Below are 17,193 nucleotides of genomic sequence, written 5' to 3' on the forward strand. Positions count from 1 at the left end.
TATACATGTATTAAATATGTGTGTGCATGTGTGTGTGTGCGCATGTGTGTGCGTGTGTTCGTATACCTCTCTGGTTACTGTTGGTGTGGTTGGACTCAGGCTCTCTTGCCACGCTCCCCCCAACGTACCAGTTAACATTGGGGTTCCAGCTGTTGCTGTAGCCACACAGGTGATGCTCCTCAAAGTTACATTCTGGTAACAGCAAAAGCAGACACAGCCATCAGTCTTTACTCGGTCTTACATATTGTTTATGAATCGACACAGTTACACATCAGACTGTGCATCAGAGATGGAACATGTGGCCTGATGTAACGCACTGACCTATACAGAAACCAGGAACAATGTGGATCTCAAAGATGGCCACGCTGTTCCCTAAACCACGTTCAGGTCGACCTTCCAGCAACAGCTGTGGAAGAAAGAAAGAGAAGAGAGACAAACTGGGATGGCTTCATGGATTCATTATGTCACACCAAAATCCCTTCACGACAGGACTCTATAGGCAACTCAAATTCAATTCAGTTCTCATTTATAAGGCTGTGAGGTTACAGAACCATAACTGATGAACACACCCTCCAAAAGAACTCTCTTTCGCCCTAAAAGAAACAAACAAAAAATTACCCAACTTATGTGAACTAGGTTCAGCTCAGTATAAAGTCTGTATTTTGCTGTCATAGAGTGCTGCAGAGTCCAAACACCTGGAAATGACTTAGCATTTTAGCACTTTCTGTCTGTGATTAACACAACCCGAAGTGACTTTCAACGTTTAGTTCTACGACATGAAAGATGTCAGTGTGTCTGAAAATCAAGCTGCTTTCACTGCTTTTTGCACACAAAAAAGGAGATATTTTATGCTGATAAAAGTCATTTGCAAGATGATTGTTTTTCCACTGAGTGATGTTCAGCGACCTCTCCTCTGGCGATAACACTCTAAGAAGCATGGTGATGGACCTCAGCTCGTATGTTTTAGCTGCTCTCCGACTAACTTCTCAACTGTAAATTAGTTCATATCAGCCCACAGACAGACGAGCCTTCCAGTCAGAGTGCTGGAGCACACTTGCCAGTGATGCAGCTCTAATCCTGGAGCTATAAACACTGCTCTGCGCCATGCTTTAGTGATTTAAGATAACTGTCAACCTTTAAATGTTGGCCATTACTTTAAGTACCAACATGTAGTTGTGTTTTCCCTCATAACTCAGCATGACACGCGGAAAAACTCTAAACCTTTGAACCTAACACCATGCTATAGCGTTTATTCTGTCGCTGGCTCTGTGCTGTAAGAATTGTTTCCACTGCAGCAGACTGCGTGGAGGAGGTTCGTGCTCTGCTTGACAATAAGGAAGCTTCTGTGGGAGGCTAAGATGACATCATCGCTGCTTTTGGGGAACTTGTGGGCATTTGGCCTCAAACTCAGTCTGTATTTAAGAAGGGTCAGCTTTCTTTAAATTTAGATGAGCAGGCAAAACTTTATTTATACAGCACACATGTTGGTCAAAGGGAAACACAGTGTGCTTTAGAGAAAAGAAGCATTAAACAACTCACATCCTTTATATGCAGACAACCATTCACAAAAAAATAATGAAATTACCATCAAGAAAACACAGCAAATCAAAGCTGGAGAACTGATTCCCCTGTCTGCTTTTAAATTATTATTATTGGGTTTATAGTTAACCCTTTAGAGACTCAGCCAATTGACTTAATTTCTTTTAAAAACATGGGATGATGGCAATGAATACCTTACGAAGTGACCCAAAAACTTGCAAAAAAAAAAGAAAAAAAAGGTACAAGTAAATGAAAATTATCTCTAAATTAGCAGCACTGAAAAAATAACTGAAGTTAAAAAAAAAAAAAACAAGGAACTGACCTGGCAAAAAAGTGCTTAAATTGTAATAATAATTCATTATCATAATTTAGAATATATTATCATGGTAATTATAAATGTACTTATCTGGACATTTTTGCCCAGCTTTTTAAAAATAATTTCCTAAATCAAGTAATTTCTTTCAATTTGACGGAAAGCTTCTCATTGCCTTTTGGGTTTTTTTTCATGTTTTTGAAAGGATTCAAACTAAATTTGCTCAAAGGTCAAAGGTTAAAACACTTGCGAAAGGTGTCTGAACGTGGAACAGAAAAATGTGATGTTGATTCGGGTTTAAAGGGATAAAGCAACTTCAATAACTGCTGATTTAACCCCTGACACAGTCAGACAGCCTGTCCCAAATTACCCACAAGCCACTTAGAGGAAGCCAGTGCAAGGTGGCAGGTGTGTTTCATTAGTAGTTCATCTTCCCCTAATTCACAAATATTCAGTTGTTGGTGTTACGTAACAGCAGATGTGGCACAGAGAGAAGAAGGAGAGCGGGCAGCAGAGAAATGGAACACACCTGCCCCCACACACTCTCAGACCTAATTATCATATGAAGGTTTGGACAGGTTCACTTGAATATTAGCAGATATAGTTTGTGATATACTCCTAAAAAACAATGTATATAGACTACATAATCACATAAATGACAGAAAATGGGAAACAATAGTGGGGTGGCTGGGGCTGGTGCTGTCAAACTTTTTTCTGTCTCATCTTTGATCATTTCTGATCCATTTGTGAGTTTATACACATGTTTATACATCATGTTAGTCAAGTGTCTCTCAAGTTAGCATTATATATTTTTTTGTTTTGTTTTGTTTTTCTTCTTTTTTGTTTTGGTTCTTTTTTTTCTTTCTTTTGTTTCGTTTTTTGCTTTGTTTTGCTTTGTCTTTGCCTCTTTTCTTTTGTTTTTGATAGGTATCTTTGAATACTTTCTTTTCCTTTTAACTTTTTTTTCAAATGCACAAATGGAAATCTGATATATTTTTGAAACTGTGATTGCACTATTATTTGAGCATGCATTTGTAAAAAAAAAAAAACTGATAGACTCATACAGAAGTAATCCCTTTTAATCATCTATTATGATCCACTTTTAGTAATAATAATAAAAATAACTGTTTTACTCAGTACCTTTCAAATATGTTACAAAACTTTACAGATTACACAGAATAATACATCAACCCAAGCACCCTACCGAAAAAAGAAATAAACAAACAAAAACAAAAAAACAAACCATATAAAACAAAGTTACAGAAAAGCAAGTTTATAAAATGAGTGGATCACAATGGATGATTGAAAGGGATTACTTCTGTATGAGTCTATACATTTGTTTTTAAAGAAATTCCTGCAGAGTATATCTCAAAATATATATCTGCTAATAGGCAAATTAACCTGTCCAAGCCTACATATACAGATCTATAAGATATATAAGAGAAAAGTGAAGCTGAAAAGAATGTCTTATATCCAATTCATTTCATTTAATGTATTATTTAATTAATTTTCTAATGTATTCATCTCCTCCTTCTATAGTGGAGCTTTTATGTGTATTTCTGCTTCCTAACCACAGATGCCTCTGGACTGACCATCACTGCTGACTCGCTCCCTCAGCCCTCTGAGGGGTGATCAGTTTTTAAGATATGTTGAACGGCCCTCGTGATGGCGGCGGGGATTCCCTCCGAAGGCAGGTGCTGAGGGGACGTTAACGAGGGCATGTGGAGCGACTAATGAAATGCAGCTCTTGAAAGCATTTTCAAAAAGCTATGATCAGCCTCCAGTCAGAAACCAAATCCCTTAAGCATATGATCACATTTCTACATCTGAAGAGCCCTAAAAAGAAGGCTGCTAATGGATTCAACAACACGCCGCAAATTTCTGATCAGAAGGCGAAACACACACACACTTTTAACCCTTTACCACCTGGATCGACATCAGTTTTCTTGTGCTGCATTGAGATGCCTTTCACAAGCATTTGAACCTCTGAAACATGAGAAAGTTGTTTTTTAATTTCGGTCAAAAACATGTGAAGAAACATAACAAGCAACTTGGCAAGAAACATCCTGAAAACTGAAAAAAAAAAAATTTAAAAAATGGGGAATCAAACTGTCCACTACTTGTAGCAGCCCGTGAGGTTTTTGAACCAATCAGAGACATTCAGTACTGCAAACTCCATCAAGATATTTCCAAATACTGACATGAATATATGTGCATTGAGGAGAAGGGGCAAAAAAGGATCAGAATTTGATAAAGGAAAACTAAATCTGATATTCAGAATCCTGTTTTGGATGTCAGCCCAACAAGGATCACACTGATTCAGGTCGTCACACTGGCTCCTACCTGGTAGGGGATGGTGGTGTTGGGGAGGTCCACGCTCGCAATGAGCCAGCTGTCAGAGGCTTGGTTGGCAGTCCAGATCCGGTAGTCAAAGTTATCACCACTGGGTCTGAGGTGGAGCTGCAGGGACCCCCGTTCACTGATCTGGTACACCAGCCTCACACAGCTCCACTCCTGCTGGTCCAGAACTGGACTGATGAGAACCGCCTGCTCCTGGTCCTGTAGGAAGGCTGAGTCCACTGTTATCAAATGCCCTGTGATGACAACATGAAAACATGTCACATTAACCCTTTGATACCTGAGCAAACTGGCTTCAGAAAGCAACAGGTAGCTAAACAAGAAATGGCCCAAAAAATAGCAAGAAATTAGTAAAAAGTCACCGGAAAATTGCCTGATAAAAAACAAACATGGAAATGTCAAGTGCAAATAGATAAATAAATAAATACATAGATAAATACAAAATTAAAAATAAAAAAAAAAAAACAAGAAAATGACTTTGACAAAGTACTACAATTTCTTAAGTAAAATAATTTCAATATATTATTATAAGAATTAGAAATATGGTTTTCTAGACTTTTTTAATATCTAATAATTCTCCCCAGCTAATTATCTAATCATTTTCTTGTCACCTTTGTTATAAAGGTATTTTGTTCTTGTGTACATAATTTTCTTATTGTTTTGTTGGTGATCAGGAATATGTTATTATCTATAATTGGCTTCTGTGCTTCTTAAAATCACTGTCATCAGAGACCATAGAGATATGTTTTGGGTGACTGGATTGCAATCGATTAGTTCTTCATCACATTAAAGTAGCCTTTAGCTGTGAATGCACCCAAAATGCACTCAGGAAGGATTGTGATCTGATCAGTCAAACCACTTCTGGCGGTGATCAGGGACGATATGTGGCCACATTAAACATAAGTGTAATTGCATTTTTTATCCAAATGCAATAATTACGTGTTTCCTGTTTTATTTTGGTAACCATTGTCTCTTCTCATTTCAGATTGCACATCCTGTCAACTTTGCCCCCTTTGTGTTTACTTGACTCACCATAATGTGTTCCACCTGTGTCTCATTGTCTCCCTGAGAGTATATAAGGCCTTGACTTCCCATCTTTGTGGTCAGATTGTCTTTACATTGTCATTGTCATTATTTTTAAGTAATTTAAACATTTTTTAAATATCTTTATCATATTAGTTGTTGACAGGTGGCCTGTTTGAAATGTGTTTGTTTTTTTTACGCTGGACAAAGTAATCAAATCCGAATGTAAACACTGGAGACACCTGAAATCCAGGATTGAATTTAAAATCCTCTTCCTTACTTACAAAGCTCTAAATGGTCAGGCTCCATCCTATCTGTCACAGCTCATAGTTCCTTACCAACCCTCAAGATCACTGCGCTCTGAAAATGCAGGGTTACTTGTGGTTCCCAAAATTTCCAAAAGTAGGTTAGGAACCAGAGCCTTCAGCTACCATGCTCCTCTCCTATGGAACCATCTTCCATTTTCGGTCAGGGAGGCAGACACCGTTTCAACTTTTAAGGGTAGACTTAAGACCTTCCTCTTTGATAAAGCTTATAATTAGGGCTGGCTCAGGTTGCCTGGTCCAGCCCATAGTTAGGCTGACATAGGTTTAACCTGCCGGGGGACTTCCTCTGATACGCTGAGCTCCTTTCCTTCTCTCAATGCCGCCATCAGAAATCATGCATGTCTGTTAACTGCATTGCCATGTGCAAGCTTAGCTTAGCTCTGTGATAGCCATGTGGTACTCTCACCACCTGGGGCTCGCGATTACAGAGCCTGGGTCTGTTGAACTGCACTACGCTAATCCTGTTGCCTCTCGGGAGCATTCCTGCTCCCTTGTTTCCTAGTTTCCCTGGATCCTGGCCGTAACCTTGACTGTGTCTGACCGTGGTGATAGCTGTGCTGATGCCGCGACCCTGCCTTTGGTTGTGCTCGTGCTGTGGCTGTACTGATTCTGTGCCCCCCGCTCGCCCTGATCGTGGTCTGGTCCTGGTTGCGCCGATGCTGTGATCTTGCCTTTGGACAACTCCCTTTCACATATGCATGAGACTGTTATCATCTCTCTCAACATCATCATAGAGAGCAATTACTAATTTCACACCTATCATTATTGTAATATGACATGCATCTGTTTCTATTATTGCTGTGCCCCCCCCCTCCCCCCTCCTCTCTCCCCCCTCTCCCCCTCTCTCTTTCTCTTTCCTTTTTTGCCATGATTGTATGCTATTTACGACATCTATTGCTCGTCTGTCCGTCCTGGAAGAGGGATCCCTCACTATCCTCTACCGCTCTTCCTGAGGTTTCTTCCTCTTTTTTTTTCCCCATTACAGGGGTTCTTTTTGGGGAGTTTTTCCTTGGGTGATGTGAGGGTCTAAGGGCAGAGGGATGTCGTACACTGTAAAGCCCTCTGAGGCAAACCATGTTTTGTGATAATGGGCTATATAAATAAAACTGACTTGACTTGACTTGACATGTCAAGTCAGTTTTATTTATAAAGCCCATTTTCACAAAACCCGGTTTGCCTCAAAGGGCTTTACAGCGTACAACATCCCTCTGCCCTTAGACCCTCACATCACCTAAGGAAAAACTCCCGAAAAAAAAACCCTCAAAAAGAGCGGCAACATGTTAACACCAGTGTTAATCTAATCATATTAAAATACAATCTGGATACCAGACACATTTTAATACAAGGTGTAAAGAGGGTCAGAAAGCATAGGCCATTATTTGCCATTATGAGCACCATTTGTGGTCTCTCATGAAGAAAAAAAAAATTACACTCGCATGAGGTGATATTTCAGGAGATTTCAAAAAAGCCATCTTTTGCAAAACTGCAAAGGAAACACTTTTTTGGCTTTTATAAGTCACATGATGCTATGGCTATGAGCTTGTCGGTAGGAAATGTCTCCCTTATAACTTCAAAAGTTGAGCGGATCATCCGGAAGTTTTGAATCCACAATTCCTCTGTGAAATCGTGGACTATCACCTCCCAGAAATCTCTCATATGTGTCCGCTCCCATGTATATTGGGCTTGCTTTTCCATTATGGCTCCATAACACCCTACGTGGCCTTGGATTGGTAATAATGACGGCTAGTGTGGTGGCTGCAACAGAAATAAAGCTGCTAATGTTTTGAACCTCCATCACTATGCTGCTTGGAATGTTATTGTGAAAGAAGAATTCACAGAACATCAATTAATGTCTCTCAAAGCACACAAAAGGCTGCTTTTGGCATTATGCTTTCACGCCGAAAGAACTGATAGAGTGGCGTTATTTGATGAGTTCAGAGTAAAAACGGCTGCAGTTGTAGCTGCTGCAGTTGTGGGCCAATCACACATGGCAATAAATCAAAGAACGCTTGCAGTGATTGGCTGCAAGCAAAACCATAAAAATAAGTCAGTTTTTCAGACTTAGCTACATAAAGCATCAAATGCAGGTGTCTTTTGACTAGAGAAGTTTTGATAGGACTTGGGTTATTTTGGCCGACACCTGATACCCAGCCCTGAGAGTGAACTATGAAACTATGAAAGCATGAACTCGTACTGAATGGACAAATATGCTCAGTGCATGCTGATCTAGATGCTGATACAGAAAAAGTAGAGAGACATGAAAGGAGGCAGGCAGTGCTATAGCAGCCAGGATGAAACATGAAGAGGTGAAGAGTCAAATACTTTACATCAGAGTTGCTCACAGTTTTTGATATGTGCATCAATTGCAGACCACATTATGGTACGAAGTTAAGAGAGACACTGACGTGTTTTCTGAAGCAAATAGAAACAACTGAAACTATGAATTGAGTTTCTATCTTGCCTTTATGTCACAGCTTTGAGTCTTTTCAGCCACTGAGCCAGAAGAAAGAGCACAGAGGCAATTTAGTGGATATAAACAGTGTTTATGGAGAGCTGCTTTAAGTGCCATCACTTCTAAATGTGGGCGGGGAGGGAGGAAGGGGGGAGATACAGTTGTATCTGTGATCCCTTATTTGGTCAAATAAAGTTCATGAAGAATCTTACACAAGTCTTTGAACAGTGATGTGCTCCAACAGTGGAGGAGCACACAGGACAGGGCAGACCATCCCACACGTACACATGTAGGCTGAGAAGACAGTCCAAAGCTGCAGGATCTTAAAAAGACGTGCTGAGGACATTTTACTGCACATCACACATGGCTGGATTTCTTTAAAACCATGAGAAAAAGTCAATGAGCAACAAAAAAGTTATATAAACCCCCAAAATTTGCAAGAAATTTGTAAAAAGTAAATCAACTAGTTAATTAGTAATACAATTATTTAATTGTTTTTTTTTTTATTTAAAAATGTATCATCTAAAATATGTAATAATGTTAATTATATGTAAAGTTTTTCTCTAGTTTTTTTCTTTTATCTCTAGACATTTTTTTCCCTAGCTCTTTTGAAATCATTTTCTAAATCTTCCTAATTCCTAGAAGATTTCTTACCAAGTTTCTTATTGCCTTTTCCATGTTTTTGAAAGAACAGCCCTCTGATAAATTCTTTACCTATAACTTGCAACTGCAAATACATCTCAAAAGAATTGAGATGCCAACCACATTACATTTTCTGTTTAAATTTTGAGATATTGTTGACGTATTGGGCAAGTTGCATAAATGTTGACACAGAACATTAATATTTACTGACAACATATGTGCCAATGTATTGATCTTGCAATATAGTATCGCTTGTAGTGACTGCAACCTTATTATTATGATTGTTATTGTATTTTAAGTTTTGTTTAGGCGCTGACAGCACTTGATAAAGGTAAAGGAAAGATTGTGCTCTTGTTTAATTCAGAAAATGTCTGCAGACAAAGTTGTTGCCTCAACCTATCCACAGACAGGCCACCAGTTGTAACACCTGTTTCATGCAAAAAAAAAAAAAAAAACGTGAACATAATCCAGGCAGGCATACAAGTTTTCAGCATGTAATTTGTTTGTCAACATAATTAGATGTATAGGCAACCAAATTCTAAAGACTGTAGTTTACAATTGTCAACAAAAACAGACCCTACTTGATTTACATTTAAAAACCTAAAGCTTTTTTTCTCAACAAAATCTCATAAAGTATTATGTCAGTCAGTCCCTCAGTACTCTTAATTCCCCTCCCTGTCTGTGACTCTCAGCTCTTAGTCCACTGGCTCCTCCTGAAGAGCTACTGAAGATGTAAACCTTTAAAAACACCTCACACAAGCTTATTTATAAAGCAGTTCACATACAAACACAGTTGATCCAAAGTGCTTTGCAACACACACACAAACAAGCACACACAGAAAAAATGAAAGGAAGGAAATAAACTAAAGTATGAGTTATAATAGCAAAAATATAATAATAACAGCAATAATAAAATAGCATTGCTGTAATTATAGTGCCTATAGTAATAACTATAACTAAAACTGTATCTTTCAGTATGCATTTGTTGGGGGACTACTTTCAGAGGCAGCTCCAGTGAGCATTTGTGTCAACAGGATGGTGTACGTGAGACCAAGTCAAAATTGGTGATGAAGGAATAAGTCACCCAGTGACACAGAGAGGCTCACTAATGTTTTTTTTTTAAATATTTTGCACAAAAATAGAGCTCTGTGGAGTTTGTTTTATATATCACCACATGTATACTTAATGTCAAAATAATTATTTTGTCAGTCCATGTGTTTGTGCATGGATGGCCACAGATCTCTAAGAGTCATCCTACACCAAAAAATATCTCCAAATTAGGAAAACACTGAGATTAGGGAGCTCCTTCCCCTCCGAGCAGAGGACGAAATCAGCAACAGTGAATGATTGTATTGGCATGTTATGCCATTGATACTGGTTACTTAGCACTGCAAAGACATGTTATTTGTCACACTAGTGGTGGCTAACGTTGTTGTGTTCCATGTCATGCCCGATAATTTAATTTATTGATTTAATTTATTTAATTTATTGCCACGGCTGTTCCACAATTTAACCTCTCTGACACATCTCTGCTTCGTATTTGTCCTTGTCTTTGTTTTTTTTAATAAACCTGTTCCCCTCAGATCATATCGACTCTCTCTAATGTCAAACAGCCTCTGAATACTGTGGCAAAGTGTGTAATTGTACCAACCAATGAATTGTACCAATCCCAATAAAGTTGGGACATTGTGTAAAACGTTAATAAAAACAGAATACAATGATTTGCAAATCCTTTTCAAGATATATTCAACTTTATTGTTTTTTTGCAAATATTCACTAATTTTGAATTTGATGCATGCAACACTTTTCAAAAAAGCTGGAACAGGGTCATGTTTACCACTGTGTTACATCACCTTTCCTTTTAACACACTCAGTAACTGAGGACATTAATTGTTGAAGCTTTGTAGGTGGAATTCTTTCCCATTATTGCTTTATGTACGACTTCAGTTGCTCAACAGTCTGGGGTCTCCGTTGCCACACATTTGATGGGAGACAGGTCTGGACTGCAGGCAGGCAAGTCTAGTACCTACACTTTTTAACTACGAAGGCACGCGCTGTTGTAACACGTGCAGAATGTGGCTTGGCATTGTCTTGCTGAAATAAGCAGGGACGTCCCTGAAAAAGACGTTGCTTGGATGGCAGCATATGTTGCTCCAAAACCTTTATGTACCTTTCAGCATTAATGGTGCCTTCACACATATGCCAGTTACCCATGCCATGGCCACTAACACACCCTCATACCATCAAAGATGTTGGCTTTTTAATTTTGCACTGATAATAGTCTATATGGGCCTTTTCCTCTTTGGCCCAGAGGACACGACGTCCACGATTTCCAAAGACAATTTGAAATGTGGACTCGTCGGACCATAGCACACTTTTCCACTTTGCGTCAGTCCATCTCAGATGAGCTCGGGCACAGAGAAGTCGGCAGCATTTCTGGGTGTTGTTGATACATGGCTTTCGCTTTGCATAGTAGAGCTTAAACTTGCACTTGTAGATGTTGCACCAAACAGTGTTAACTGACAAAGGTTTTCTTGAGCCCACGTGGTAATATCCTTTACAGAACGATGTCGGTTTTTAATGCAGTGCTGCCTGAGGGATCGAAGGTCAGGCATTCAATGTTGGTTTTCAGCCTTGCTTCTTACGTGCAGAAATTTCTCCAGATCTCTGAAACTTTTGACCATATTATGAACTGTAGATGATGAAATCCCTAAATTATTTGCAATTGTATGTTGAGAAACGTTGTTCTTAAACTGTTGGACTATTTGCTCACGCAGTTGTTCACAAAGTGGTGAACCTTGCCCCATCCTTGCTTGCGAAGAACTGAGTCTTTCAGGGATGCTCCTTCTATAACCAATCATGAAACTCACCAGTTTCCAATTAACCTGTTCACCTGTGGAATGTTCCAAACAGGTGTTTTTTGAGCATTCCTCAACTTTTCCAGTCTTTTGTTGCCCCTGTCCCAGCTTCTTTGGAAGGTGTTGAAGGCATCAAATTCAAACTGAGTGATTATTTGCGAAAAAACAATAAAGTTTATCAGTTTGAACATTAAATATCTTGTCTTTGTAGTGTATTCAATTGAATATAGGCTGAAAAGGATTCGCAAATCTTTGTATTCTGTTTTTATTAACGTTTTACACAATGTCCCAACTTCATTGGAATTGGGGTTTGTATGTTTTGTACAATATCTGTGCTGTTTTTAATTCAACTAAATCGTAAAATTTTAGGGAATATAATTCGATAAACAATGCGTGGGTTGGTTAATGGAAGTTTGTTTGATTTACAATTCTTATTGCTTTCTTCTGTAACTTAAAAACAGAATCAGTATAAGTTTTGTGTGTGTTACCCCATACCTCCAAACAATAGGTCATATATGAAACTAAAACAGAACAATAAAGTGTGTTTAGTGCCTTCTGATTAAGGATGTCCTTTGCTTTGTATAGTGGCAATGGTTTTTGATTACGCAGACTAGACTTGACATGAAGTTGATAGGGTACCAAGGTGCTGTTTGATTGATGACTGGAGGTTGTCAGGGGCAATAACCAAAACTTCTGTTTTATCTGCATTTAACTGCAGAAAATTGTTTTTCATCCAGCTCCTGATGGCAATTAAGTTTTCAAATATGGACAGTTTGTGGACCTCATCAGGTTTAAATAAAAAATACAGCTGGATGTCGTCAGCGTACAGATGATAAGCGATGTTGCTGAGCTCACTGATTATCTGTCCAAGAGGCTGTACAGAGAAAATAAAATGGGCCCCAAAACCGATCCCTGAGGGACCCCACATGACAAAGTGGCAGAGTCTGGCAGAAATTCCCCAGCAGAGACTGACCTGGTTCTACCTGAAAGATAGGATGAAACCACTCTAATGCCATCCCAGATATGCCCACCAGGTGCCTTAGCCTGTGGATTAAAATTTGGTGATCAACAGTATCAAATGCTGTGCTGAGATCCAATAAAACCAGAACTAAACAATAACCAGTATCTGGAGCCATTAAAATGTCATTAGACACTCTGATAAATTTCAATCAGGTTTCCGCAAACTACATTCTACTGAAACAGCTCTCCTCAAACACCCTGTGGTGCTCCAGTGTATAGATGAGTTGTTTTTCAACAACTAAGATTTTAGAAAGAAATGGAACAATTTTGGATGTTGTCAGGCAGGGAGGGATCCAGGGATGGCTTCTTCAACAAAGGTTGAACGATAGCCTGCTTAAAAAGTTTTGGGTTACACCCTGATAAAAGAGAGTGGTTAAGAATATTGACTATGCAGGGGCCAATGGAGTTAAAAACCTTTAAAAACAAAGACGTTGGTAAGATATCTAAAATACTTGAAGACGGTTTTACTTTTCCATGCAAGGCTGCAATGTCACCTAAAGACACTGGCCAAAAGGCATCTAGGATGGATGGGTTGGGGAGACCATTACTAAGAGGACTGGATGTGGGTGAGATGTTTGCTCTGACATTGGCAACCTTGTCTATGAAATGATTGAGAAACTATAGCATGATCTCCATGTAATGTATGTTAGTTGGCATATACACAGACAGCTATAGGGCCTGTATCTGTTATAAACTGATCATATCAACAACAAAAAGAATAGAATCCACTGCTAACAGGGCATTGTGTACCACAGTTCCAATTAGCCGGTTTGTATTAAACCTCAAATTGAGCAAATTGAAATATATAAAAATAGAAAATTTGCCTAATGGAAACATGTCAATTTTGAAATAAATAGTTTTTACACTCGCATGAGGTGGTATTTCAGGTGATTAAAAAAAGCTATATCTCGTAAAAAAGTGCAATGGAGACACACTTTTTTGTCTTTTTTAGGTCACATGATGCTATGGCTATGTGCTTGTCAGTAGGAACTGGCTCCCTACATGATGCAGCAGCAGTGCTAGAGGTGTAATTGCATCACATTACTCTTCAAAAGTTGAGCAGATCATCCAAAAGTGTTGAATCCACAATTCCTCTTGAAATCATGCACTATCACCTCCCAGAAATCCCTCATACGTGGCCGCTCCCACGTATAAGGGGCATGGCTTTCCATAATCGTTCCATAACACGCCTAAGCTGCCTTCAGTTGGAAATAATGACAGCTAGTGCGGTGGCTACAATAGAAATAAAGCTGCTAATGATTTCACATCCATCGCCATGCTTCTTGGAATGTTATCACCAGTCATGTCACAGAGGTGTTTTTTATCGACATTTCTTATCGTTTAAGTTTTGCACCAATCTGTAATGGAAAGTCACCTTTTGACGGTATCATTCACTACATGAAAACAGTATGGCTCTTTGTTCTTGCAAATGAGGCTTTGTGACCGGGAGGGGAATAACAGATCTTGCAGTCATCAGATCAGAGGAGGAGGAGAGGAGTCAGGAACTGGCCGCCTGAAGCTCTAAACAATCATACAGAGAAAGGTATGAGGAGTATTGGTGCTGGTGGTCTGTTGGGCAGCAGCGAGGTCCAGACAGCCCTCCACCTTGCTCCATCCATCCCTGTCTCCTCTGTTTATCTGTCCCGGCACAGCCTCAAAGTCTTTGTCTCTGATGTCTCTGTTTAGTGAATATAATCACCGAGGACATCCATCCTGGTCCTGACCACAAACTCTGCCTCGGGTTCTTTTTTCAGTGCAGCCTCCGCAGCTCAAGCCCACATCGCCACGGCAACCAAACAGAAAACACTACCGTGGTCCCGTCTTGTCTTTTACGAGCCTATTTATTGCCACAGCGGGTGTAGTCCGTCACCATATCCAAGGCCAGGCCGGTGGTTGGAGCTCATTCCATCTCAGTTTGGTTAGTGGTTCTAGTAAGCACCGTGCTGGAGCTTCTGTGTGGACTCACAGCGACTGAGTGAGGAAACACTGAGAGCTAAAGGCTTGGCTGGAAAAGAGATGGCACACACAATTTACAGCTCTGCCCCTTATCTCAACAGTGGGAACATAAACTGTGCTGACAGATTATCATAAACAGACGGAGAGGCTTCAGGACGCTCTGCAGCTCCGCACACACAATCAAGCAACCAGTGAGGAAAACAAGACAAAAGGGGGAGTCAATCGGAATGCCTGGTTTGGCACAAGGAATGTGGTGACACACTTTTATAATGTGGGAGATCAAAACACAGAACATCTCACACTGTAACATTTGAAAAATGTAATTATCTCATCTTTGACCAACAAGTCAGTGTAATTACATATGAGGTTTCAACTTAAACTGCCTCATTATCACATTTCAGAGCTCAGAAAATGGCCCACGCTTCTCTCAGGCAAAGGAAATGATGACATAATTACAACAAACTATTAAAGCTGCTATTGAGAAAAAAATAAAAATCTGTCTTAAAGTTTGGGGAGTTTTTCAGAAACTAGAATTACCGCTTCAAAGTTATATGTCTGCACGGAACTGTCAAATTGCAGTTACAGTTTACATCCATGTCTGTCCGCACTCAAATGTAATCATGATGGCTGACAATACTTAATAAATACGGATATTGCTGCTGCATAGAAGCTACAAATTCAAAAACATGGATGCTTCCACACATATTCAACTCAGCAGCACAACAGATCTCTACAAACAGCACATTTTTAAAGTGAACACTCAAATTTCTGTCAGCAATTCAGTATCTGACCAAATGTCTCCGCTTCTGTTCCTGAGTTATGGCGCAAAACAGTAGCAAAACAACACAAACATTATGATGTCACTTAAATTGACCTTTGGCCTTTTGGATATCAAATGCCATCACTTCATCATTCAATCTGTCATTTTTATGATGTTTTGCCATAATGAACAAATTCTTGAGCTGTGGCCAAAAACAGGTTTGTGAGGTCACAGTGTCCTTCACCTTCGAACTATGACCACCAAACTCTAATCAGTTCATCATTAAGTCCAAGTGGACATTTGTGCTAAATTTAAAGAATTTCCCTGAAGGCATTCTTGAGATATTGCAATCACAAGAATGAGATGGACACAAGGTCACAGTGACCTTGACCTTTGATATTTGGCCGCCAAAATCCCATAAGTTCATCATTGGGTCCCAGTTGAAGTTTTTGACAAATTTGAAGGAATAACCTTCAAGCGTTCTTGAGATACTGTGTTCACGAAAGTAGGATGGGCACAATGTATAGGCCTAATGTCACTAGAATTGTATCAAGAATAAGTTATTATTATATCATACAGATAAATTTCAAGACAGAAGTTCCAAATTACAAAGAACATTTTGTAAAAGTAAAAAAAAGAAAAGTAATTATGCTATTTAAGTCACAGTTTTATGAGAAAATGATTGAATATTTTACAAATAACGCAACTCTAATGAGATGTCAACATATTATAGGATAATATTTTGCTTACATTTTGATCACATGTGCATGTTCATTTCCTCCTCCCGTCCCCCTGCCTGCTGACACGAATCCCACATGTAAAACTGGTTTCATTTCTTCATAATTAAGATATAGGAACCACTCCTCTATACTCTCTGATTGCATTGGCTGCTGGCATGACTGTACAGCTGTACTGATTAAAGGCACATTAGTCTGACTCACCGGATGGAGACTGTGGCTGTAAACCTGCCACTGGCCAATTATTCAGGCATTCTCCCACCTCTTGCTTGCATACTACCATTCCCAAAATCTTCCTCACTATGGGAAACAATAATTTACAAGCTAATAACCTACACACCAAGGCTGTGTAATTAATCATATTTTGATTTCATTTCAATTTCGGCTGTGAACAATTACAAAAACAATGTAATCGATAAAAAACAATTATTTTTCCACACTCCGATTTGCAAGTACACCCCTATTTTGTCTTGTGCCCTGAATGCGCACTTTCGTCCCTCCTTCTCTTAGCCTGAGCCCAACACTCGCAGCCGATACTACCAGACATTTTTTAATGCATTGCTCTATATTCTTTTTTTTGTAACCTCATAAAAAGACTAATTAATAAATAAATATCCTCATTACAGCATTTTTGACAACAAATCTATTGTGGCCTAAGGCACAGCACTGTAGGTCCTACTATGCAAGACTAAAGACACACATACATGTGCCTCTTATGTATGGGATGAGCTGTGGCCTCAGTGCAGTTTTTGTTTCGAGTGTATCCAAAACATGCATGCAACATGCATCAACATGTGTAAAGAGAGCACAAACAGCCTGCAGACTCAATTCACCAAATTCACCCACTTCACAGATTTGCTGTCCCTCTCTGCTTTCTGTGTCTTTCCAGTATTCAACTATTTGTATAATGTCAATTTAGTGTCCTTGCCCAAAACTGTTAAAGTAGGGCAGAGCCCACCTGGATCCTGCTTGGCAGCTGTGCCTGTGCTCACAGCCACTGTGCAATATTTTGGTTTGGCATTCCAGTGTGTTTGACCCATTTAAAGAGTCTCAGTGCCACCGCAATGCAACTCACTGCAGACTTATTGAACGCTACACTTGTAGAGTTAAAAAGAACGCCACTGTGATTATTTAAAAAAGGTTAAAATGCTTTTCTTTGCAAAATAGAAAGCTGGTATTCATATCCTGTAACGGTTAAGTGCCAAAGAC

General features: G+C 39.3%; 1 protein-coding gene across 1 annotated transcript in view; it reads right to left on the reverse strand.

Moving 5' to 3' along the window:
- mamdc2a (MAM domain containing 2a) overlaps positions 1-17,193 on the reverse strand; it is a 71,585-nt gene that overhangs the window by 16,877 nt on the left and 37,515 nt on the right. Inside the window, exons 3-5 of the mRNA XM_042488492.1 lie at positions 4,196-4,446; positions 322-406; positions 67-192 (exon numbers count right to left, since the gene is read on the reverse strand). Coding sequence (XP_042344426.1) covers positions 67-192; positions 322-406; positions 4,196-4,446 — 462 coding nt within the window. The remainder of the gene's footprint in view (positions 1-66; positions 193-321; positions 407-4,195; positions 4,447-17,193) is intronic.

This window comes from Plectropomus leopardus, chromosome 6 (genome assembly GCF_008729295.1).
Source record: "Plectropomus leopardus isolate mb chromosome 6, YSFRI_Pleo_2.0, whole genome shotgun sequence".
Classification (NCBI taxonomy): domain Eukaryota; kingdom Metazoa; phylum Chordata; class Actinopteri; order Perciformes; family Serranidae; genus Plectropomus; species Plectropomus leopardus.